Below are 25,460 nucleotides of genomic sequence, written 5' to 3'. Positions count from 1 at the left end.
TAATAAACAATTTGTTTAAAATAATATGATATTTTATTTTTAGTTTAAGGACATTTTTCTAGCTTGGTAATGGAAATAAAATGAACAGATTAGATAAAAACGTTTAATGAATTCTTAAAATAATTGTACATTTCCTTTATATTATAATATTGTCATAAAAGGACGGCATTACAAATACCATGAATAAATAGTTCAATTTAATAACCTAAAAATAATCTGAAAAAATATAAAATAAAATTATCTTAATTATTATACATTGCACAAATAATCACATTATATTATGCTGTTTAAGGAGTTCGACTCCCAGCAAAACTATTTTTGTGCAATAACATGAACAGATGGCTAACAAAATTTTTAACCCTTTGACCGCCACGATCGGCTATACTCGACAAATCAGAAAGTGCGTCGGCAAATGTCGACAAAAATATAGCGTCGTGAGCACTTTCTGATTTGTCGAGTATAGCCGATCGTGGCGGTCAAAGGGTTAAAAATGTTGTTAAAGGGTTGAGAGGGCAAAATGCTCAGCTCAAACTTAACCACAGGCCGAAAAAGTGGACTATAGGCCCAAAGCACTATCCCGGGATTGTGACTTATGTAGGGTCACTTATTTATCATATCGTTAAATAAATAAAAATTTTTTTTACAAATCCCTGTTTCTTTGTTCGTCGATTTGATGTTTCAGTTACACAGTTTCAGGTTTCGGCATAATTTTATCTTTAACTAAAACATCGTCTAAGGTAACAGGTTTCCCGGGACGTAATGATTCGTCGACACGTTTCTTAGCCTCTTGTGTGAAGAAATCCGGATTTGTGCGTAGTCTTGATAGCAATTGATCTGAAAATTAATAACGTTATAAATCAATTTATAAAAAAACGAGCTGATCCGCGCTGCTTCGCTTGCGTCACATAAGAGAGAATGGGTCATAATTTTCCCCGTTTTTGTAACATTTTTTACTGGTACTCTGCTCCTAATAGCGTGGTGTAATATAGCCGTAAGCCTTAACGATAAATGGTCTAATCAACACAAAAATATTTTTTGAATTCGAACCAGTAGTTCTTGAGATTAGCGCGTTCAAACAAACAAACAAACTCATCAGCTTTATAATATTAGTAGGTATAGATGATTAGAAACCGAATTGTATGCACCTCCAATGACTTTTCAGAGTTACGTGCACGTGTGTATATCATTTGTTCCTACGGTCTTAAGAAAATGCAGCTGAATATCAGTATTTTACATGAAGCTACTGTCTATCGGACCTCCACAACCCAGTTACCTGGTTTATTAAATGATACTCCTCGGTAAGCCAAACTGTCGAAGATCTTTCAAAACTACACTCAATATCCACAATTTAACGTGTCTTCCGAAACACCTAACGATCTCGGTATGAATAACGTGGTCACCCATCTGAATACCAGCCTCGACAAGCGTAGCTTAACCTGCGAGATCGATCGCTATTGCGACTTAACGAGCTCCTCTTAAAATAGGCAGAATAATATACCTAATATTTACCTTTACACTCTTCCAAGCTCAAATAGGTCCCGTAATAAACTCCTTTAGGGAATATTTCAAGTCTCACAGTGGCACCTATACTGGTCGCTCCAATCTGATGCACGGCCCAGAGAGAGAAGCTCCCTGGAGGCACCGCCAGAGTGCAGTACGGTGCAAACTTCTTATGAATACGGGGGAAAAACTCCGGCCCGTTGAGAAAGTCTATATGGACTATTTTCACAAGACATGCTTCCTGAAATAAAATAACCTTTTTTAACAACAACAAGCATATTAATAAAATAATTATCCAGTTTTATTTTCTTGATTAGTAATCATAACTTTTAAACTCTCGCGTTGCATGTTTAACGTATAATAGAATACGGGAATTAACGTGAACACGCATTTTACCTTAAAATGCCTAACGTTTCGGCGCAGGTTGCACTCGCCGTGGTCCCAGGCTGACTGGAGCAGCGATGACAGGACTTCGTGTATATGACGGACACGGTTAGTGTAGTGTGTGGTGGCGGTTGGAAAAATCAAAATGTGAGGGTGGATGGACATTCGTCTGCCTCATATACACGAAGTCCTGTCATCGCTGCTCCAGTCAGCCTGGGACCACGGCGAGTGCAACCTGCGCCGAAACGTTAGGCATTTTAAGGTAAAATGCGTGTTCGCGTTAATTCCCGTATTCTATTATTCTTGATTAGTAGTTGAATTATGCGCGCACATATTACATTTTGGGGATTCGTTCTTCTTTCTGAATAGTTTATTATTTAATTCATATATTTATGTTGAAAAAAGCAGTGATAGCCGAGTGGTGGAGACTTGTCCAGCAGTGGAACAGTAATGGGATCAAAAAGAATATCTATGTTACCTGTAAATAGCACAAGAACTGTTGTATGGTGGGTACATCGAACTTGTCAACGTATTCCTCTGTCATGCCGTGCATGTCAAATATTATGATGATGCCCGACCATGTGCCTTCTTCGTACTGCCATAGGTCTAACACCATGAGAAACGCTCTGCAAAGTAAAATAAACATATCCTACTAATATTATAAATGCGAAATTTGTGAGAATGTATGTATGTTTGTTTGTTACTCATTCGAATTTCAATTGAAGTCACGGGCGGCCTCTAGTAGATACATAATATCACGCCTCTTTCCTATAGGGTTAAGACCAAAGAACACAAATTAAGATTAAAATTATAAGTATTATTTTTTTTATAAATAATTGAAATTTGGCATGCAGGTAGATGTTATGAGGTAGACATCCGCTAAGAAAGGACTGATCAATTCTACCCCAAAAGCGAATTAAAGTTTACATGAAAATTCTGTCCTAAGCCTAAGCAGGCAAAGGCTAGTTGTTTAATAAAAGTTAAACAACACTTACTTGAGCATTTTAGCAAAGTCAAACTTGGCAGGGTCAAAATCCAATAGTCTGCAGTAATACACTGCCTCACCCTCTTTTGCACGACTTGGTAAGGGCTGTAGTAACCTGAAAACATTACAAGCATACAAATTATTCGGTTTAGACACTTGGCTAGACGGCAGTTTTATTTTTCTTCTTTAGAAGACCCGCACTAAGAATTGCTCTTGTGTCGCGAGGCCTTTTAGAAACATACAAACAACGGACAAAAAGACCCGAAACAACTATTTGTGGCGATCACCTTAACCACTGCGCCACGAAAGCAGTCGCAAACAAAACAGTAACGGACAGGCGGCCATGGAACGGGCGGCATATTTATCGAACAAAACCGACTCGACTCACTTGTTCGGCTTGTGCGGATCGAGTTCATCTACACATATTAGGTTTTGCTGCCTGGCTAGGCCGATTTATGCCGAACCGAATATGTGTAGCAAGCTTCAAGCATCAAGTCGACATAAAAATATACATAAACACAACTAACTCACACAGTATTCATGATATCCTCTACATCTTCAAACCGCCTGTCTTCAAAGAACGTAGGCAACAATGTCCGCAGAGTGTAGTGGTGGTCAATCACTTGCTTACTCTTCTCTAAATCACAGTCACTGAAGTGATGTGCCAGTATTAGTTCCAGGTCTGAAATGTTATACAACATACAAACATCAAAATTTATATAACGCAAATGAGACTTGAGATTCTGTTCTAAGTCACAAACCACGCGGAGGAAGTCGCGGGCAGTAGTTAGTACATAATATCATGCCTTTTTCCCATAGGGGTAGGCAGAGACCAGAGAACACCACACCCGAAACAATTACATATTTGTGGATCGCACAAATAATTGTGAACCCACGACCTCCCGACGCAATGGAAGAGGCGTAGTCAGCACTGTGCTACATAGGCAGTAAAATTTGTCATGTCAGAGCTTTTCGGAAGAAGTGTTTGCCCTTAACATTTGCCTTAAGAAGTGATTGTAAAACTAAAGTAAATTTACTATATACTGTTTACCTGTTATATGGTCTTTAGGAAGATGTGGTTGAGTGTCGAGCCATTCTCGTAGCTCTTTGATTGCCTCAGGTGTCACACCTGTGTCCTTTTTATACTCATCTTCTAGAGATATACTCTCAACGGGCTTGGAGCTGAAATTTATAAGGAAACTGATAAGTTTTGGGACATTAAGAAGGATTAGGTTTAGTTGTTCAAAAATTATGTGGCTTGGGGGAGGGGACTGGCCCAACTTTGTCCTGGTATAAATAAATTTTATCTTGTTGATTCCATTCCCATGGAAATTTTGATCCCATTGCTCCCATACAAACCTTGTCTCAGAAGTAACAAATATAGAAAAAAAGAATTATCCAATTTGGTTGAGTTGTTCAAAAGTGTATATGCATCTCAGTGATTCATTTTTATTTGTATAGATATACCTAAGTACTATGAATGGACTTTGTGACTCAATAGTTTACAAACAAATAACAACTAGCCCTTGATACAACTAATTATTAAGAATTATTGTAAAATTATATTCTTTCAGTAAAATAAAAAGCAAGCAGTGTAAGTAATAGACGAGTGGTATAAGTTGGCATACCATCAGTGGGATTATAATTGAAAATTGAATTAAAAAATAAAATAAAAAGTAAGATAAAGTTATTGGTTAATTTTTGTCACTTACCAATCATAAGCTGGAACATTGACAGGAGGTGCTATCTCTATTCCCATCAACTTGTGATACCAAAATGGGGGTGGCTTTTCGTTTTCATTATCCATAGTGAAATATTATTCCAGCAATCTGTAAATATCAATTATTTGTAATCAACATTACAGCAGTGTCTCCGCTCTGCAGTAGGGACCGAAAACCTAAGAAAACTTTTAAATGAACATAATCATTAATGATTTATAAAGATGTTCATTTTAATCATAAATGCTTTTGAAATTGGATGTGCAAGCGATATAAAGCAATCGCGAAAAGGCCCTTGTCTAGTAGCAAGGCAATATAAACAAGAAAAAATATTGGAAAATATTACCCAGTTGTTATCACAAAAAGTATTTTTATTATCACTTAACAACTTTTGTTTTATATCGACATAGTTAATTGCACATAAAACGATTTAAAACACCGATTTTTTAAAACAAACATTATTTTCTGCAATTAGTTTACCAGAAAGAGTGACGAATGAAACTTTTATAAAAGTTTTAGACAAAATATCGTGTGTATTCGCTTACCTGCTGTTTAATTTAAATGGTTATTATCTTAATATACTGAGAAATAGATAGCTCATTATCGGAATCCTACAAAAAGCAATATCTGATACCGAATTCGATGATTCACCGGACGCTTTGAGTATTGTTTACATTTTTACGAAAACCGCACCACATGTGATAATAAAACGTCAAAGTGACAGATGACAGCTGACAGAGAGGCAAAATTTTTCCAATTTACGTTTAGTTACTAACAAAAATTTTATTTTTGTGGTTTTTATTTTCATAGTAAACTACTTATCCTTTTTCAGTTTAAAACTCTACACTCCATATTATTTCAAGTAACTTTTAAATTCTCGCGTTGCATGTTTAATATATAATAGGATACGGGAAATAACACGAACACGCATTTTACCTTATTTTTTTTTAGGTAATTTACATTCATAAAGTGATACATAACAAATTAATGTTTTTTCATTACGAACTGACAATAAGGCGCTCCACCCACCCACTGCACCGCGCCCCTTCGCGTAGTGCGTGATGGCAGATTTTACCAATGTATGCAAGCATCTCAGTTTGTATAGAAATCACGCTTAGCACAACACACTTTTTAAATACTAAGTAAATATTGTAGTTAGTATGCGCATGTGGTCATTTAGACATGTTAATAATTGGTATTTTAATGTGGTCCCATTAATTAAACTAGTTTTTTATTGTGCGTCACGATTGACATCATGACAATTACCTATTTAAATTCCTTATCTAAACGGTGGGAATTTAAAAGATCTTTGAATAGGCATTAACAATAATTATATCTGTAGTAGATGCCTACATTAATCATGAGTTTTTACATTATAATATTTATAATTGTAAACAGGTGTAACAACTGATCTTTTTTATTACTACTTACCTAGTACCTACCTAGTTTTATGAGATACCTATTTTCGTTAGTTTATCATACTAAATCTGACTTTTATTTACTCAGGCATGTTAATTAAATAAGTATAAAAATAGGTGCGTAGTCTAGAAAGTTCTTCAACGATAATAAAAATAACGTAGGTACTTGAGAATCGAACTCACGACCTTTCAGTGCAGTGGTAGCGACGACATGGCGACCTTAATCACCGCGCGACGGAGGCTGTCATACAAGCCCGAAGATGTTGAATAACATTTAATGTACTTACTTAAAATCTTTAACCCGCACTTGGTCAGGGACGTGGACTTTAGGCTACGACTTTTAAATATAATTTTCTATTGTTTAAGCGCTGCGTCAATGACAAAAACACTTTGACGTAAGTAGGCATTGGTGTATACAAATACTCAGTGAACACAAGGCAGTACCCGATAGGCAATATTTAAAATTAGCTTGTGTTATCAATCATACTAGGGGCAACCAGCGGCCACCAACTTGGTGTGAGACAAAATCTAATAACATTTCGAATTTTAAGACTGAATCGCTTAACCAATTTTGACTAAACTGTATTTATGTAGGTAACAACGGGGTTAAAGATAGTCACCAGTCTCATATTTTATAAATTATATAATAACCGGCTTGTTACCGTTTTTAAAATTGAGCAAAAAAATGCGAAAAAACACGATTATTGTATGGGGAATAACATTTTTTTTTTTTTTGTTATAGCGGCAACAGACATACCTACATCATTTGTGAAAATTTCAGCTTATTACCTACGGTTTATGGGTAATACACAGACAGACAGCGGAGGCTTAGTAATAGGGTTTTACGCTTGGGGTACAGAACCCTAAAAAAACCATTGAGTGCAAAAATAGTGAATACGCAACATTGCACAATGTCAAAATAGGTAAGTAGGTACGATATTTATTTCCATTGCTGTTATCATTTTATTAGTAAGCTAGTCAAATTGATAAGCTGTGCAATTTGAAGTAGGGCTTCTAATTTTGGTATGGAGGAATCCCGCATAATTTAACAATCTCGCATCAGTGGAAAATAAATTTCACAGTGCATTATTGGTAGCGCTATTGCCTGATGACAGACTATGCTGCTGCTGGCTATATATTATTATTTCTAAAAACTTAGTCTTAATGTTATGTTTTCTTCGCAGACTTTTAATTTCAGTGGAGAAAAAATTACCAACCTTAAACCAAACCGCGGGATTGAAAATCCCGCAAATACCGAGAACGAATATTGGGAAGCCCTAATCTTTAGATATTTGCTATCGTTCGTTCCCCTGCTAGTCCATTTTCTAGATCCGATTATTGTTATCTATGTCAATAATCACTTTTACTGTTGATAGGGCTGGTCGTCTGGCTGCAAATCGTCTTTGCGACCTTTCCAGTTTTCAAAGGTCATTAATTATCACAAAAATCGTATCTAATCAGATCTGCAATTTCTTTATGTCAGTATGGCCTATACTCAACAGTGGGTGGATACGGGCTGATTAGATAGATAGATAGTATGACCAATGCTCATGCTATTATATAATGAAAATAAATATGTGGCACGATCAACAGGACGCGACGTTTAAGCCTGCCGGTTGGACATCCCTGGTCTTAACTTACTTACCTATACCTACTATTCAAGTAGGTATTGAATTTACGTTATAAATCAAAAGCACGGCTCCGTTCCACTCAGTTTACAAACAACTGTACCGCGCGCAACACAAAAATGAGTTTCAAAAACAAAGTCGTACTCATTACCGGGTCCGGTTCGGGCATGGGCGAAGCTACAGCCATACTTTTTGCAAAAGAAGGAGCCGATGTCGTCATAGTAGACATTAAAGAAGATACAGCAAAGAAAACTGGGGAAGAATGCAGGAAATTCGACAACAAAGTCCTTGTGATAAATGCGGACATTTCCAATGATGTACAAGCAAAAAATACCATTGATGCAACCATCAAGAATTTCGGGAAACTCGACGTGTTGGTTAACAACGCAGGAATTGTGCGAAAAGGGAAGCTGATTGACGGGAATATAATGGATACTTTCGATGAGGTTTTGAACGTGAATTTGCGGGCTGTTGTGTCCATGACAAGTTTAGCTACTCCTCATTTGATCGCAACTAAAGGCTGTATCGTGAATGTGTCAAGTGTTGCTGCTAATGTGCCTCAAAAAGGGAGTACATATCCCGCTTACGCAGTATCAAAAGCCGGGGTGGATTCATTCACTAAGTTAGCTGCTTTGGAACTCGCTCCGTCAGGCGTCAGAGTCAATGCGGTCAGACCCGGTCCAGTTCACACCAATATATTAGCATACGCGAACGAGCCTGGTATCTGGGACGAACTCGATGAAGCGACGGCTTTGAAGAAGGATCTAGAAGCCAGTGAAATTGCTGATTTGATTGTGTTTTTAGCCAGTGATAAAGCTAAGAGTATTACTGGAGTTTCTTATACTATTGATAATGGAATGTGTCTTATTTAAGGAAAAATTACCATGTTATGGCGTTCTTATGTGAATCGATTAGTATTGGTTACCTTATGGTGCCAAGGAAAACGCCTTAACTGCATACAAAATTACCTGCCGGATCCATAAAAAGTACATTCTGTGTCGCATTTTCCTCGTTTTCGCTTCATAATCGCTGAAATCGTGTGTAAACTTTATCTCTATTCATAAATTGTGTCATTAGTGAGAGTAACACTTACCTGAATTATAAAGGTACCTACCTACAGTCAGCTCCAAAAGTCGCTGTACATATTCAATCGATTCGATCAAATTCAGAAAATGTTTAAGAACTACTTAATCTTGTCCCAGTGTTACTAACATATGAAGTTGTATAGCGACGTATAGGCGAGTGTAGGTAACTATTTAAGTATTTTTATCGAATAAAATCGTTAGATATAAAACCTAATCCATGTTTCTTTTAATCCCTAATATCGTTTATAAACAAGAGAGCCCTTATTTTCTACTTTGTTTTTTAGTACCTGTGACTGTGTAGGCAATGTTTCTGACTGCCGCGCAGAGGTTTTAGTTTCGAACCTCAGTCGGGCCAAATTATAGTCCACGGAATTTTACTGTCAAGAATTTCTTAGTGATAGGTACCCATACCTGTAATTTATAATCAACTTGCCATATTTGAACTAATCGATAAATTATTATTCATAACGAGTTTACTTGGGTAACGCCCGGTTTTTCAATTTCTTTAAAAACGTCTGATACCTTATCACAAGCAATTTTGACACACTTACTGTTACCTAGCAGATAGCTTATCTGACTTATATAAGCTGTAGAACTGGATCTTAATAGCAGTCAGTCTTGAGCCTGCCAGCTGTTACTACATATACATAATCTAAGGTTGAACAAATCATTAACAATATCCTGTAACGTAAATTCTATTCATATATTTTACTTCTAGCTTAAAAATGTTGAACAGATTTTCACGAGAGTTAGTATACATTCATAAACACTAGAGTCAAATATTACTTGTTTATTCATGAGAAAATATTTGTCCCACCCACATCCACATGTGGAGAAGGATAACATCCACTTATAATGCTTATCTGAGATTTCGTATGTTAATTTAGGTAGAATATGGTAAAGGGTAAATAAAAATCAATAAACGTTTATAGGCAAATATATTTCATAGAAACATATGCATTATGTTACGCTTACACCATAAAATGGAATAACGACCAGCGCCGCGTGCACTGTGGACAAACAAAAACACAACATTAGTATACAATTGATAAAATATATGACGTACAACTCAACATATTAGACATACAAACATACACAAAGTTTAGAAATAACATAACTAGACATTAATTTTCTATAAAAGATTGATCAATACCTTCAACAAGAGGGTTGAAACTATTGTGAACAGTGTGTGCTTTACACAGTCAAAAATCAATATATAAAATTAATAAAATTGTCTGTGCTATCTAATGTCTGCCCTGCAATATTTCATTTGAATGATAATATAGTCTTCAAGTTATAATGCTTCATAGAGAACAATCCTGATGTAGTATATTTAGCTGCTCTATTGACAAAATGTACCGATCAAATAGAAAATAAGTTGTATACTTACTTAAAAATGCATTTAGTCGAACAGACCGAAGCCCATGTCCTCATCGTCAGACTCAGACTCTTCTTTCTTGGCCTCCTCTTCTACAAGAAGATTACAAATGGTTTAGAAGAGAACTTAACACAGAAGAATAAAAGATAGTGTAGAGATGGTGTCAGTGAGTGTAGATAACAGCATAGTAGCTCAGTCGAAAGATGGTGTTGTATTGAAATCATCATTGAAGTTCTAGAAATTATAAGCTTTTAGTATTCAAATCAAGTCCTCAAAAGCCATATTTTTGCAACTTTTGGTTACCATAACTAATTCTGAATTGTAAAGACAATTTATTCACGGAACTGTTTTGATGTTTGTAGAATTTGTCAGTCACAGTAAATCAATGTAAAATACTATGCACCAAAACTAGAAAACGGCTTACACCTCAAAGATTTTGATTCCCAAAATAAACTTGCCTTATAACTTGTTTACATATGATGTTTAATTTTTTTAAGCTAATACAGTCCTTTCAACTGCTTTAAAGTCATTGAATATCCCCTACTAGCCTACAATATTTACTTTAATATGAATAACATTAAGGTATTAGGTACCTTTCTTGTCCTCAGCAGCGGCAGCGGCGGCGGGCGCAGCACCACCAGCGGCAGCCGGAGCGGCGCCACCAGCGGGCATCGAAGACAGCTTCTCACGACCTGCGGGTTAAGACAATATGTTATAGATAATGTTTGACTGGTGTGTGTCTCTGTAGAGCGTGTGATTGGTCAGTTAGGGTAAGTAACAGCACAATAGCTCAGTCGAAAGATGGTGTTGTATTGAAATCATCATGTAAACAATAGTGTACGTGTGAATGCTATTAAATTGGGACTGGCAGGGAGAAATGTTCTCCCATGATATTATGGAAGCTTGCCAAGTCTCTGTTATGTTAACAAATGAATATAATAACAAAATGTGCACAATGTGCAGGACATGCTTTTAACTTTTAAGTCTAATCATTTGTCAATCTTCATGTCATTAAACCCACAACTTTCTCAGAAAACAGAAGAAGCAGTTGCATTGGCTATGGTTCAATATTTAAAAGGGCTAGTTAATTCCAACATAGTTTACAAACTTCCCTGTTGTCCTAATAACAATATTCTAAATTACAAAGAAAGAAAATTTATTTCTAAGCATTAAAGTATAAGTTTGAAAAGCTTTACCCTGCTCGATCAGCTCCTCAATGTTCTTGCCGCTGAGCTCAGCGATGACCTTCTTGAGCTTCTCGCCATCAGCCTCGATACCCACGGAGCTGAGGATCTTCTCAACGTCCGACGCCGCCGGGGCAGCCTTGCCACCGAGCACAGCCAGTAAATACGCGGCCACGTAACGCATTCTGGAAACAAACGATTAAATAATCAGTAAAGTATACTTAAACTGTGTAAATTGTAGAATAGTATAACAATACTGAAATTAAACTATGCTAATGTATTGTGCAGAAACTTCGTGTTTAAACGACTGTGTACGCAATTTTTATACCATCGTGGACTAGGACTTATGTGCGAAAAGAATCATGTAGCACTCGCTATCTTTAGGTAAGTATGGTATAAGTTAATCACTGAAGATAACAGGTAACTATTGCCTAGAGTTCAAGGTTAAGAACTTACTTAATAAATCTGTGTACAGTTTGGATTGAAGTGCATGGAGCATGAGATCAAGAAACAGTCTTTTGTATCCAACAATGCGGGAAAACAAGGTGTGTAATATATAATGCCTTCAGAAGTATACATAAGGCTGGGTCTGGGTCTTTATTCATACAATTGATTAAGACAAGTAAAAAATAGTCATGATACTATTGTTGCTCAATTTGGAGGTTATAATAACAAAGCATTGTAATCACCGAAACTAGACATGTTTCAAGTATTAGAAAAGTACCACGTGCGTAAACAACTAGTTAAACAAAGACTAAAGCTCATCTAGGATAAAAAATTAGCAAAAGTGTACTGTGTGCATCACTTCGAGCGCGTAAACGCATGGTATATTTTGATCAACCATGGGTAACAATTTTCACTGTAAACAATGGGTTTCGGCTAAATATACATGCAGTGGAACACTAAACAACGTTATTAACGATGAATTTAAAGAACTGTAGACCGAATAAATGCATAATTCCTGTTGTTTAACCGCCATCCTCATGCCAGAGTCGGAGGCGCAAAACTTTAATCCAAGTTGATCTCGCACAAATACACACTATACCATTATAAATATTGCACCACATTGTATTTAAACACTGATTTACCGAACCGCATTAATATTTTAAAATTATCACTTACTTTTAAGTCGTTTGACACGAAACGTGTGATGCCGAAAAATAAACGTTCGTCTTGAACCAAATGTCAAGAGGAAAGAGGCCGCGCTTTGGTTTTGACAGTTCTAGTCGGCAATAGAGAAGCGCCTTCATAAATCGATTCATCGACTAAACTAGAATCAATTTAGTATGTTTTTAATATAACTCTAATGTTATTTTAATTTAATGTAAAACATATTTTTAATTTATATTTTTATTACAGGCATAATTTTAACAGAGTTTAGTTAAAAACCTACAGTTTTCCTATATTTACTTCAGCATTCGTTTAGTCGCGTAATAACAGATGGCGCTAGTAATCACAAAACACGCTAATGTTATTTTTTTATTTCAAGCTTTATTTGAGCACTCACATTAAAAAACCAATTTATAAATTAATAAATTTAAAATAAATAAATTTAACCCATTAATGTCCCACTGCTGGGCAAGGGTCTCCTCCCGTAATAAGGGAGGGGTTAGGCCTTGAGTCCACCACGCTGGCCAAGTGCGGGTTGGGGACTCTGCATGCCTTCAATTAATGTATTAAACAAATTTTAGGCATGCAAGGTTTCCTCACGATGTTTTCCTTCACCGTTGGAGCATGTGATAATTATTTCTAATACACACATAACTTCGAAAAGTCATTGGTGTGTTGCCTCGGGTTCGAACCTGCGACCACTTGCGTGGGAGGTGTCAACTTATACCACTATAAAAAACCAATTTATATAAACAAAAAAAAAACAGTCATTAAGTATTGATTTACTTAACAAGGTTGAAATAATTTAGATCTATCTTATGAATAAAATGTTTTATCCATCTCCTTGAGGTAAGATAGTATAAAACGATTCAATGTATTCAGAGTATATAATCTCAATTGCTGACTAAAATATCAAAATTATTGCACACAGAGCAATCAGCCAGTTTCAATGCCAGGGGCGTCCAAATCAGGTGCAGCCGGGTAGTTACAGATTGTGTTAATTGATTGAGAGTTCAAGTTTAGCTATCAACAACAGACTAACAAACATCAATGCATTTCCCTCGCAAATGTTTAAAGTGAACTAGATAATGTTTTTGTTTACTATATCGTGCATACCAACGTATATAACAGAGTCTATCACACATACTAGGTAGGTACATATCTATTTACATTACCGTCAGCCCAAAACTTGAATTTGACTGCCTCCGTAGCGCAGTGGTTAAGGTCACCACACCGCTACCATTGCGTCCGGAGGTCGTGGGTTCGATTCCCACACGGAACAATTATTTGTGCGGTCCACAAATAATTGTTTCGGGTCTGGTTGTATTTTGTGTCTGTTGTTTGTATGTTTGTAAAAGTCCCCTTTGACACAAGAGCAATTTCTAGGTGCGGGAGGTGTATTTTTTTAACAGAAAAATATGTAGGAACATCAACTGATGATATCAGGTACCTAAAGGTATTTAAAATTCGACAAAATTTTTAATTATTATAATAAATATTATGAAGTGCGACCACATTTCATTTTATAATATACTCCGTTCCTGCGCATTCCAAATGAACTCGAAATGTAAATATGAAAAATAAAGTGCATAATGTAATATTTAAGCCCATAATAAAAACACGTTCTTATTTATACTTAATGTACATTTCCATATAATCTGGAAGTCTGAAAGATTTATTTACAATTTTTAATGGGTAAAGCTTCCGTAATACCTACTTAGTGCTTTGTTAAAAGCTCGGCTATGAATTAAGCTCTTTATAATTTTATTTTAATGTATTTCGGCGTCTGGTTAAAATATGAAAGCTATCAGGATTTCCAGAAACGAACGATTCTCGGAAAATATGCCTAATTAATGAATAAATAAATTATAAAATGTTTTTCCTGGACTTTTTTTTACTTGAAGTTATTGACGTAAAAATGCAGATTTTTGAAATTAAATACGAATAAAGAAATTAATCATGGCTATTTAACAGAAAAAATCATTTGTCCCTAGTTAATTTATGATATTTCTATTGGCGATTTAACGATTAGATATCGGTTTATCTTAAGAGTGGAACTTAAAAAAGATAGGATTGTGTGCTGTTCAATTCTGCTTTATAGTTTAGTCACTGGGCCGAAAACAGGACAAACTTCTTCATCAACCCAAGTGTACAAGTAATCCTCTAGCCCGCAAGTTTACCATACCTCATAGAAATAAAACCAGTACACCAATTCTGTCCAACATGAGTATTTTTGCTATCGACCATTGTAAAGATGGTCAACCACTGAGAGTATTGGTCTGTAACATAACATACCTACCTACTTTAGATTCGAACATTGCATCAGTGATTGTGTCAGGTGAACGAATTTTTAATGAGTACAGTTTTAGCCAAGTCTGTATTAAGTATAGCGAAAATATCTTGCAATTGGAACGATTTTAGCCAAATTTCTAGAGGCATATTTAGCGGTAGCGGTAGTATCTATTTAATATCGTTTAGTTTAGCGGGTGTTTATGCAGTCCAATAAGAAGCTTTACCAATTTCAGACTATAATTTTACTATCTTGTAGGAATAGGAAAACCAATTGGAATTCTTAGTAAACAAACAGCCACGAGCTTATATTAAATCATTTTTTCATATAGGTCAAATGCTGACACTTATGATAGTCAATGAATTTAGAGAATAAAGTGTTGTATTGCTGTAATAATTAATTAATGTTCAATTACAGGTTACAAGCGAACTCTCTGAATGCGATTCAACCACAAAACGAAAGTGAATCCATAAGAATGACAGATACGTTGCAAGATATCCTCTCGTTGTTTTCTCCCGTCGATCGTGTCGGATAGAACTTGTGCCGTCTACGCCATTTGTTCCATTCTCGTTCGTTCGATCAGCAACCCTTATTTCATATGATATATCAAATGTAGGGTTGTAACGGAACTTTGATCCGGATTAACAAAACTGCGGAATTTCCTTAAAAACCCCCGCTTAAGGGTCTGCAGAACTTACTCGTAATTATAGTATAATATGTACGTTAATGAAATGAAAATGAAAAAAAAAACTGCAGTAAGAGATTTATATAAAACTTTTTAAAATAAACACATCATGACTATACTAATATTATAATAATATTATAAAGCTGAAGAGTTGGTTTGTTTGTTTGTTTGAACGCGCTAATCTCAGGATCTACTGGACCAATTTAAAAAAATCTTTCAGTGTTAGATAGCCCATTTATCGAGGAAGGCTATATAATATCATCACGCCACAACCAATAGGGGCAGAGTACCATTAAAAATGTTACAAAAACGCGGAAAATTTTGTCATTCTCTCTTAGTCATATTGGTTAAAATTAAGTCTAGTTCAACGAATGTTTTGAAGGTCAATCGCATGTGAACAAATGTCTTAAATTACAATTGACACCCTATATCTCAGTTACACAGCCCTAATCAAATGGAACTGAGTAATGTGTGTGCTCAAACAAGGAACTAGATAGCAGGACCTTTATCTTCGACGTATTCCGTTAATCATAACAATTGCTCCGGAGAAAACGCTTTTTCTAGTTGATAGTGGAAATGTCTGCTGTATTAGTTTGTGCGAACAAGGCTTATTTTATTCATGGGGTATAATAATGTTTTTATTTACTGCGTGTAGTGTTATACCAGCAGCTGAGTACATAATAGGTTCACGTACATTGTTATGTAGCAGGAAATGAAAATGTCTCGGTGAAAGCTTTAAGGCTTGGACATAATGAAGTGTTTGGGAAAGAGTAAAGATTTGTCCGTAGCGCATTTATAGTCCTTATAATAATAGTGTACAATAAAAAGAGCTCTTTCTCAAGTTGGATAAGAAACTGCAAATTTGGCAGCCATTTTGAAGCTTTATTACTAGGCCCAGTCCCACATAAACCCGGATTTGAGGAGAGATTAATATAACACTACAAAATTTATAACTATATTTTTATTTAATTACTAGCTGACCCGCGCAACTTCGCTTGCTACACATTTTTTCCCGTTTTTGTAACATTTTTTACTGGTACTCCGCTCCTATTGGTCGTAGCGTGATGATATATAGCCTATAACCTTCCTCGATAAATGAGCTATCTAACACTGAAGTAATTTTTCAAATCGGACCGGTAGAGTTCCTGAGATTAGCGCGTTCAAACAAACAAACAAACTCTTCAGCTTTATAACATTAGTATAGAAGTATAGATAACTACAAATTAGCTAGTATTTATTTCATAGAGTTCCTACAACAGACAATCACTACACTCGACAGTAGCAAATTCAATGTAAACCGTGTCATTATTCCGAGTATTCTGTCTCGCCGACAATTATAGCCGTTAAGTAATAAATCTATATTGCATGACATCAGCATGTGTATCACAAAGCAAGCTCAAACATCGACGGTAAAGCGGCTTATTCCTGAAATACATCGGCCGGCGAGCGGCGCGGCGTACAATAAAAACTAAAACTGATACGCAACGACTACCGTCGCACGCGCTACTAATATTAGACCAGACGGGACAATGATTATGAATATCGTAGAAAGGAAGCTGTTGAGAATTGTACCAAAGTAATGAAAGGTTAACGATTTTAAACTGTCGCGACTTGTACACATAATATTATAATGTAACGGGTCTTAATCGCGATTGAAAATTGCATTACAACGACCGTGGTCAGCTCGTGACCACGGTCGTTGTAATGCGATCGAAACGTCGGGTGAACATATAAGGTATTCTAACCTTTAATTTTCAATCGCGATTAAGACCCGTTACATTATAATATTATGTAATGAAAGGTGTTGTACGGTACCTATGTAGTAAATGTATTAGAAGTGAGTGTTCGTATTTTTTTGGTTATCTCACTGCAAAAGTTGCCTGTCGAACGAAGGATAGGTTAGGCCTTGAGTCCATGAATTTAAATGGTTGATGAATTTCCATGTTCTCAATAAATATGTTGCCTAGTATTTATACTAGTTTAAAACCTTTTTTTTCGGTGGAACTACAAGCAGAAGTTTGTAGGTAGTTTCTTAATTAAGCGCTCTCAATAATAAGCTGAGCTCTGCTAGTAGATTCTCAGAAAATATGTTGTATGCTGAGAAAAAAGAAACAATTCTTAGAGTAATTTTCTATCGTCTATTTTCTACTATACTAAGAAAATTATCAAGTACAAGAAGTAAATAATTCATTTTTCCACAATAAGTGTGATAATATTTCATTCGAAATGGCACGTCTTTTTCTAAAATAATACACAAAAGTATTTAGGTTATAGTGACAGCTGAGCCGATCATAATACTAAAATAAATATTCATGAAACAAAATCGATAAAAGATCAATATAAAATATCCTGTCGTATCTTTTTTATGATCTGTGTCCAAATATAAACCAACCCCGATACAGTTGGTTTATTGGTTAGTCGGCGTGCGAGCAATAGAACATTCCTCGCGTTTACCTGTTTCTGTGCTAGCTAATATTTCGTACGCGAAATAGTGAATAAACAATTCAACAAATTAAAATACCAATAAATAATACAAGTGTATCAATAAACTAACGAAAACATATAAATCAAAGTGACATTTATTTAAAATTCGTAATCGAATATATTAGTGCTGTGAAATGATAAAGTGTGTCATAAAATCGACTAAAGTTTTATTTGTTTTAAAACATAAACAATAGTTCAAAATTGGAACATAAGTAAGCATTGTTCAAAAAAACATTTATTTTGTGATGGAGTCTAGTGCCGTGAATCGGAAAATAAAAACGAACAGTAGCAATAAAGGCATAAAATAGGTGAGTTTGTATAAATATTTGTGTATTGTTTATATTATCGATACTCATAATAGTTGGGAATTCGATTTTATTTTATTTCGGTGCAAGAAATTGTTTATTCGAACTATTGAAAGGTATTCAATAAAATTTTAATAACGTGCAATAAAAATAACTGAAGTTTCTAAATTGGCTGCGAGCGAAATAAATGGGACAGAAAAAAAGAATAAAACTCTTTTTTTCGTTCAGAATGACGTTGCGCCAGCCAGTTATAATCGACTATTTTGACTGCGATTAGTTATTGCTAATTGGTATAATAAAGTTTTTCCTAGACAGACTTACAGCCAGTCCGTTTGTTTTATATGTTCCGAAAACAATATATTTTCACAGTAGCTCTAGCTAGGTAGATATTTTGTTAACCGATACTAGTTTGGCAACCGTCAAACATTTGTTAAATTCTGATCGAGAGCGAGTTGTAACTGGTTTTCTTTTAATCTTAATTTCATTAAGTTTATTTCCATTTATTTTTTAATTCATTTACTTTAATAAATATAAGGTCACAATATTCTCAGTGTATCAACCAGAAGGATAAACTCAGGTATGTTTGAGCAATTATTATTAAAAAATAACTTGTAAAATCTACGTACATCAATGAGTACTATAATTAAGCTTTTGACTGTATCATTATTATTATTTTCCCTCTAAGTTTTACCTAATTGAAAAGACTAATTTCCATTGTTCAAAGCTTTTACTTCAAGAGTAATATTCTAAATCTCAAATAACAAAAACTCTGTAAATAGAGATAATAATTTGATCAGGGTACTATATGCTAAAATAATATCATAGAATATACGCATCTATAAAGTAATATTACAATTTGGGTGCCTAGATCTTACTATTAATTGCTTTGAAATCGAAGTGACGGATGTTGACTTATCGCTAGTAACTAAACACTCGTAGACCATCTTACTGTCAATAGATTATTGAAACTGGCTGTTAGTGATACTGAACTAAAGCAGTTGTGTTGCCTTAAAATCATTTAGCTATAGCATTACGACTATGTTTACTGTCGGTAGATTCGTTCAGAGATTTCGCTAAGTATATTTCTATTAAAAATATATCTTTGGGGTCACTCCAGCATTTCATAGCAAGATGGGTGGCCTTAACACGAACTAGAGTTAATAATTTATATTTTACAATATTCTTGTTAATACACATTTCATTGAGAAACATCCTGTCACGACCAACATTTACAATCCATTCTTTCAAAAACATCTCAAAAAATTACGAAATCAACACAAATTATATTACTTTATTAACATTTTTATATAAATAATATATTTTTTTGTATAAAATACTAGTAATTTATGTCGATCGCCTACGCCATAAGTTTCGGGAGACATGTATGTGTCGTATAAATCATAAAATTATGAGATATGGAAGGATGCGCGTGCGCATTGCAGTGGAAATAAATGGCGTAACTGGTTAATTCATGATTATTGTGAATTTTTATGATAAGTGTTCGTACTGAGTGTATTTATCATATATTGTGCGAAGTACATAAAATATTTTGTTTAAAATATGTGGCAAAAGTGTGTCGGGGCTAAACAAATATATTTTCTTCATTTTCTACAATCGTCTTAGTATAGTACATTATGTCGACCAATTTGCCCAAAACCGTAACAAATTATACACTTATTAGAAGCTAGACATTTATTCCGTAAGCGAAAATCAGTTTAGTCGACCGTTTTCTCGAGTTTGTCGCGAACAGACAAACGCAACGGAATAACTTTTAATTTAGGTATTAATACAATTGTTAAAATTTTTGGGTAATGACTATTACTTCGATTCTATTTCATCGAGTTAGAATGGTTTCAAGGAGACAAAAAATATTTTTAAAACTGGGGGATCACAGCTTTTAGTAATTCCTGATTGAAAAATGCAACATTTTAATTTTTCGGAAACATTTTCAGTTTGTATAATGACGTCCATTTTTCGCGCGCAAATCAACTGTCAGATTAAAAAAAAACTGACGTCACATTTAATGCACGTTCAGAAATTAAACGTTGAATTTTGTCGACCAAATATTCGTTTTGTAAATTAATTTAGCCGTTTAAAAAGGATTGTGTAACTAATTTAATTGCGGTTAATTAAAACAGTTAATGAAGTGAAATTAATTTGGTGTTTATTGTACTGATTTACGTTAACTAATTATTTTAACCGCAATTTCATTTTCAATTGTTAGATTACTTTATTCGAAAAAGCAACATCGCTATACAACTTTTTTGTAGTACTTTTGTAGCCGACAGGCTGTCAAAACCATATTTTTATTTGTCATAAACTTTTTGGTAGCGAACTTTACTAAGTGGTCAATTAATACACACATTCTAGGCGTTTTTTTTAAATCAAACTTCATATTTTTCATCCCAGTTTCAAAAAAAACATTGCCGCAATGAACTAGTTCACCAATATGCACGAATTCATAATAAAGAGGCCCAAAATCAAATAAAAACAATAATCCCAAACTATTTCCGAACAGAACAATGGTTTACATTCACAAATTCCTTTACACACCTAAATCATTTCACAAAAGAAAAAAGTATTTCATAAAATCGCCTAAACAATGGAGTATTTTTATTCGGCACATTGCAATAAAAAGCTGAAGCCACACGGTCTCGGCTCTAAGTGCTGTAGTACAATAAATAAGCCGGGAATAGAACTTTGGTCTCACTGCATGTTGTTTCACGGTGCCACGTAGGCACGCGTCATTGTTACTATGGATACTTTTGTGTGGGGCCATAATAATAGCGAAAGATATTTTTGTTATGAAAAATGGCACCATGTTTTTCTATTTTTACGAGATATGTAATTATAAATTCAACCTGCCACTGTCCTACTGCTTTGGATGGGTCTCCTCCCGGAATGAGAGAATGGCTAAGCCTTTAGTCTACCGTACAAACAGTACCAACTGGTTGGGGACTATATTTTTTCAAGAACTATTTTAGAGATTTTTTCAGGCATGCTATTAACTCTTAAGCTATGCATTTCATCAAAAAGTCTTGCGCTACCGTTATAGCAAATGACAATTAACTTTCTAATACACAATTTCAGAAAACAAGAAGCGTAGTCCAATTTATTGTCATAATAAAATCGGCGTTTGTACGAATTGTACCGAATAAAATTTTTCCTTCCATCCTAACCTAAGAAAAATTCTTCCTCAAAAAAATATACTAATTAAATTCTGTTTGAAATCGTCAGAAGGTCGTGAAAGCTAACGAATAAAACGTAGTTTCTTGGCACAACAGGGCGTTACAGGGCGTTATAAGGCCATTGTAAATTCATGACGAAGGCTTACAATTTTCACTGGGAACGTTCTAAGTGCTATGTAATTAAATTTAATTGGTGTTTTGTTAGAAAATGTTCTTTACGCTTTGAGCTGCGTTAGCTTGGAATTTAGTATGTTGTGTTAACGTTGAATATGGAGAATACAGGTGTCTTTATTTTTCTATGATGTCCTTTGTCTTTTCTGTTGTGTTTATTTAATTATTTGTAGCTGACTTTTGTAGTAAAGATATTCAGCTTCGCTTTTGGATGGACATTGGACGTACAGTGTTTTAAAATATGTTTTCTAGGCACAGGGTTTTTGGAATTTGTTGAATAATAGTATAAGCGTAATGTCATCTAAAAGTGCATTCATTAGCGAGGAAACGCTTTGCATTGAAATATGAAGTGAAAACGACTGAATCAACAGTAACATTCAATGCTATGTCTTATTTATTACACCTCAAAAAAAGTCACAAAGGAACCGCAAAGACGACGATTTCATAGCAGATATCAGAGACGTTGTTCAAACAAATAATGTATACGTAACCTTTAATTTTCCAATTCAATCATTCTTAAGACTAATTGCATTATTAGCAGATATCTGTCTTAAAATCATGACAAACCCCCCCGCTGTTTTCCCGGCCACACTCAAAGCCCGTATCACAACGTTAACAGTGTTGCGTGGGCGCAACGTGACGTGTACATCAAAGCTGTATCGTTTAATTGTGTTGTACGTAACTGTGGCTCACTGTGGTACACTGCGGTACACTGAGGCTCACTGCGGTTCACTGCGGCTGTCCAGCTTTGTGATGTATACTGTTTTGAGGTGAGAGGTGATGGAGAGGCCTTTCTAGAGGCTGTGTGTTGAGGAAGTGTTTAGATGATGTGAAATAAATAGATAATCATATGATTTAATTTGTTTGATGATAGTAAAATGTTGAAACGTTTCTTCAGTAGATAAATCGAAAGTCAAAGATCTGTACTTTTTTTTTAATAATATTTTTAACGTGCAAATTAGAGCGGTCACGTTTGTATAATTTTTTTTATCTACTATTTCAGAGTAGAAACTAAAATAATGCGTATGTTTAACCTAGAGTCTTCATCTATTTCAATTAAAAACGTTTTAGAAATAGCTACGTTCATTAAACACACAGATATATCCTTTCAGCGATTTTCATAAATTGATTTTTCATTTATGTTTTTCAATATAATTCAAGCAACCATATAGGTTTCGTGACCCGTATATTATCGACTACCTAAGAATTAGGCACAAGTTAAACTAATTGTTGCAAATGAATACCAATAGATCATCAATTTTGATATACAAGATAATCTCTGAATTTATAAGCGAAGTCAAGCTCATCAATCTAGATATATTACACATCATTAAGATAACAGCGTTATCCGAAATTCAATTACTAACACGATCATAAATATACGACAATTAGTCGCTTAATCAATGTCCAATCTAAACAATCTAAATAGTTTAATTAATACGATTTAATATTAAGAAAAAGAGTAGCTCGTGGCTTAGGTGTTGGCTGAGGTTAAGCTACGCTTGCCGAGGTTGTTCTGTGGATGGGTTACCGTCTTATACATATCGAGTTCCTCCGTGTTTCGGAAGGCACGTTAAATTATGGTTCCCGGCTGTTATTTTCAAATATCTTTGACAGTCGTCAACAGTAGTCGTAAGTTTGAAAGTCTGACAACCAGTCTTACCGAAGGGTATCGTGTTAAAACCCAGGTAACTGGGTTGTGGAGGTCTGACAGGCAGTCGCTCCACGTAAAATACTATATTCAGTTGCAGCCGGTGAGACTGGAAGCCGACTCCAATATAGTTTGGAAGAAAGGTTAGACTGATGAAATGATTTATTACTAAGAATTTGACATAATAGGCTCCGTGGCACCAAATACCTTTGCCTCACAAATGTCAAAAGTTTCCCAATGACATTTTTCGACAGTTCCCGCGCTTTGATTTATTATCTGTGGACAATAGAGGTGCGACTATGTCTTGAGTGACAGTGATTAACGAAAGGCGACTCATTAAAAATTATGATTGATTGTTAGTGTAGTTTTTTAGCGAAAATACTTTCTGTGCATCTGAATAAGATTCTTTTGCACTTCATTAAATTTTCTTTGAAGAAAAGTAAATTGATTTATAACGTACAGTTATACGTGAAGAAACATAATTATAACACAATGCAAAAGATTTTCCTTTCGATGTTTTTCTTTTCAGTTAAAACAAGAAATCATCATGTACTTTAAATAAAGGCAACAAACAAAAATCGCTATTATATGAGGCCCTTGCTAGCAATTTTCGACTGGCACTTACATCATTCAAGGGCAGATTTTCTGTCGCCATATAATACATCGTCTGTGAAAATTTCAACAAAATTCTGACCGAGACTTTGCCCCCATGTAAAGGTTTTGTCAGCAAAAAGAATCATAGTTATCTTTTTTTTTTTTTTGTACATTTTTATAAACATTACAATATTGTTTATTTCAAGTAAACTCGCCAAACTTTTACGTTTGATGGCGAGAAGCGCACTTTTACAAAAATAATAACGTAACAATAATTAATAAACTATATACAGAAAACAATATCACATCCATCAATACTATTAAAATTATACATAGTTGTTATTATAACTAAAACTTTTTTGCTTATAATTTTATTTACTTATAGATTATTTATTTATTTATTTTCTTGAGACTTAGACAAATATATATTTTTTTTTTATATATTTTCGTGTTAATTAAGTTACATAAATGTTGGCAACATTAGATAATATTATAATAGCAGTACAAAACCCATTTCAGTTACACAACAATTACAAACGTTTACTGAAACACTAAAATAATAATAACATTATGCGAAGTGTATAAAATTATAACGAACAATTAGTTCGTCTCGTAGAATTAATACTATGTTGCCACTGTTAAGTTTAATTGAGCGAAACCGGACCAATTTAGAAACAATGTATGTATGTAACTAATGTATGGAATTTATATTACTTATATTATAAAGCTAAGCTAAGCTTCCGCCCGCGACTTCGTCTGCGTGGTTTGTGACTTAGGACAGAATTTTCATACAAACTTTCATCCCCTATTTTATCCCATTGGGGGTTGAATTTATCAAAATCCTTTCTTAGCGGATGCCTAGATCATAACATATACCTGCATGCTAAATTTCAGACCAATCCGTCCAGTGGCTTGAACTGTGCGTTGATAGATCACTATGTCAGTATATTTAGATTAAAAAGTTTGTTTGTATGTGTGCATGTTTGTTACTGTCTCACGTAAAAACTACAGAACAGACTTTGGTGGCATTGGGTACACTGATAGATTATAACCTAGATTGTTTGTTGTTGTTTGTTTGTCGTATGGTTAGTGGTCAACCTAGTGTCAAAGTTGTTGAAGCCGCCCGGGAGGCCTTTGACGTGGCTTAACGACTGTTATCTTAGTAGACAACAACCGGGACCGACTTTTAACCTTATAACCTAGATTGACGCATAGTGTCGCATAGTATACTTTTTACCCATGGAAACACTTTCACGCAAAGAAAATCGCGATAAAAAAACTTGTATCATTATAATCTTTTAAAGGGTCTATTCGCCGTTTAACAAAAAAAAAGTCCCATTCATATTTCCCGAACATTTTTATCAGTATTGGTAGTCATTTGTCATATCTTTATTACTAAGTCCCCGTAGATATGGCGAGGTGATAAATAGTCCCGATTGTGGCTCTCGGGGGACCTTACGTTAAAGCCTTAATAAAATCTGCCTAAATGTTTAAGATAAAAATGAAATTTGGGCGAGTTTAAGAAAGGTATCTTTTTGCCCGTGGTTTCTCTCGTGGAGATTTTTTGGAACGAAAAATTTTGCCTCCGTGCTTGCAAGGAGTTCAAGTTTTCTTTTTGCAAAATTGTGTCTGATTTCCTACTTTTAATTATTTAGCCGTGATGATGTAAAAAAACTGTTACAATAAAAGTCTCGAAGGAGGA

At 34.8% G+C, this 25,460-nt stretch overlaps 4 protein-coding genes across 5 annotated transcripts in view; 2 read left to right on the top strand and 2 right to left on the bottom strand.

Annotated features, from left to right (window-relative positions):
• Positions 1-89: 89 nt before the first annotated feature.
• Positions 90-5,290, bottom strand: LOC142981900 (uncharacterized). Its single transcript, XM_076128040.1, has 8 exons — positions 5,133-5,290; positions 4,582-4,698; positions 3,921-4,051; positions 3,401-3,551; positions 2,880-2,984; positions 2,363-2,510; positions 1,510-1,741; positions 90-834 (listed from the first exon to the last, which is right to left on the bottom strand). Exons 2-8 carry the CDS (start codon positions 4,674-4,676, stop codon positions 683-685), a joined length of 1,014 nt encoding a protein of 337 aa, XP_075984155.1. The 5' UTR covers positions 4,677-4,698; positions 5,133-5,290; the 3' UTR covers positions 90-682.
• A 2,275-nt stretch (positions 5,291-7,565) lies between these two features.
• On the top strand, positions 7,566-8,926 carry LOC142981806 (meso-2,3-butanediol dehydrogenase-like). Its single transcript, XM_076127919.1, has one exon. It carries the CDS (start codon positions 7,753-7,755, stop codon positions 8,503-8,505), a length of 753 nt encoding a protein of 250 aa, XP_075984034.1. The 5' UTR covers positions 7,566-7,752; the 3' UTR covers positions 8,506-8,926.
• Positions 8,927-9,639: 713 nt separating this feature from the next.
• RpLP2 (ribosomal protein LP2) lies at positions 9,640-12,530 on the bottom strand. The gene is made up of 5 exons (XM_076128045.1): positions 12,403-12,530; positions 11,293-11,465; positions 10,690-10,788; positions 10,109-10,188; positions 9,640-9,728 (listed from the first exon to the last, which is right to left on the bottom strand). The coding sequence occupies exons 2-4, from the start codon at positions 11,462-11,464 to the stop codon at positions 10,121-10,123; spliced, it is 339 nt and encodes a 112-aa protein (XP_075984160.1). The 5' UTR covers position 11,465; positions 12,403-12,530; the 3' UTR covers positions 9,640-9,728; positions 10,109-10,120.
• A 5,245-nt stretch (positions 12,531-17,775) lies between these two features.
• The window catches only part of sand (potassium two pore domain channel sandman), a 46,907-nt gene continuing 39,222 nt past the window's right edge, over positions 17,776-25,460 (top strand). The window contains exon 1 of one of the 2 annotated variants that reach the window (XM_076127951.1): positions 17,776-18,157. The gene's annotated coding sequence lies outside the window, so the exon portion shown is untranslated. The remainder of the gene's footprint in view (positions 18,158-25,460) is intronic. The other variant, XM_076127950.1, reaches the window with a different exon arrangement.

This window comes from Anticarsia gemmatalis, chromosome 20 (genome assembly GCF_050436995.1).
Source record: "Anticarsia gemmatalis isolate Benzon Research Colony breed Stoneville strain chromosome 20, ilAntGemm2 primary, whole genome shotgun sequence".
Lineage (NCBI taxonomy): Eukaryota > Metazoa > Arthropoda > Insecta > Lepidoptera > Erebidae > Anticarsia > Anticarsia gemmatalis.
Note: the sequence above shows the minus strand (reverse complement) of the source record. Positions and strands in the feature narration are given on the sequence as shown.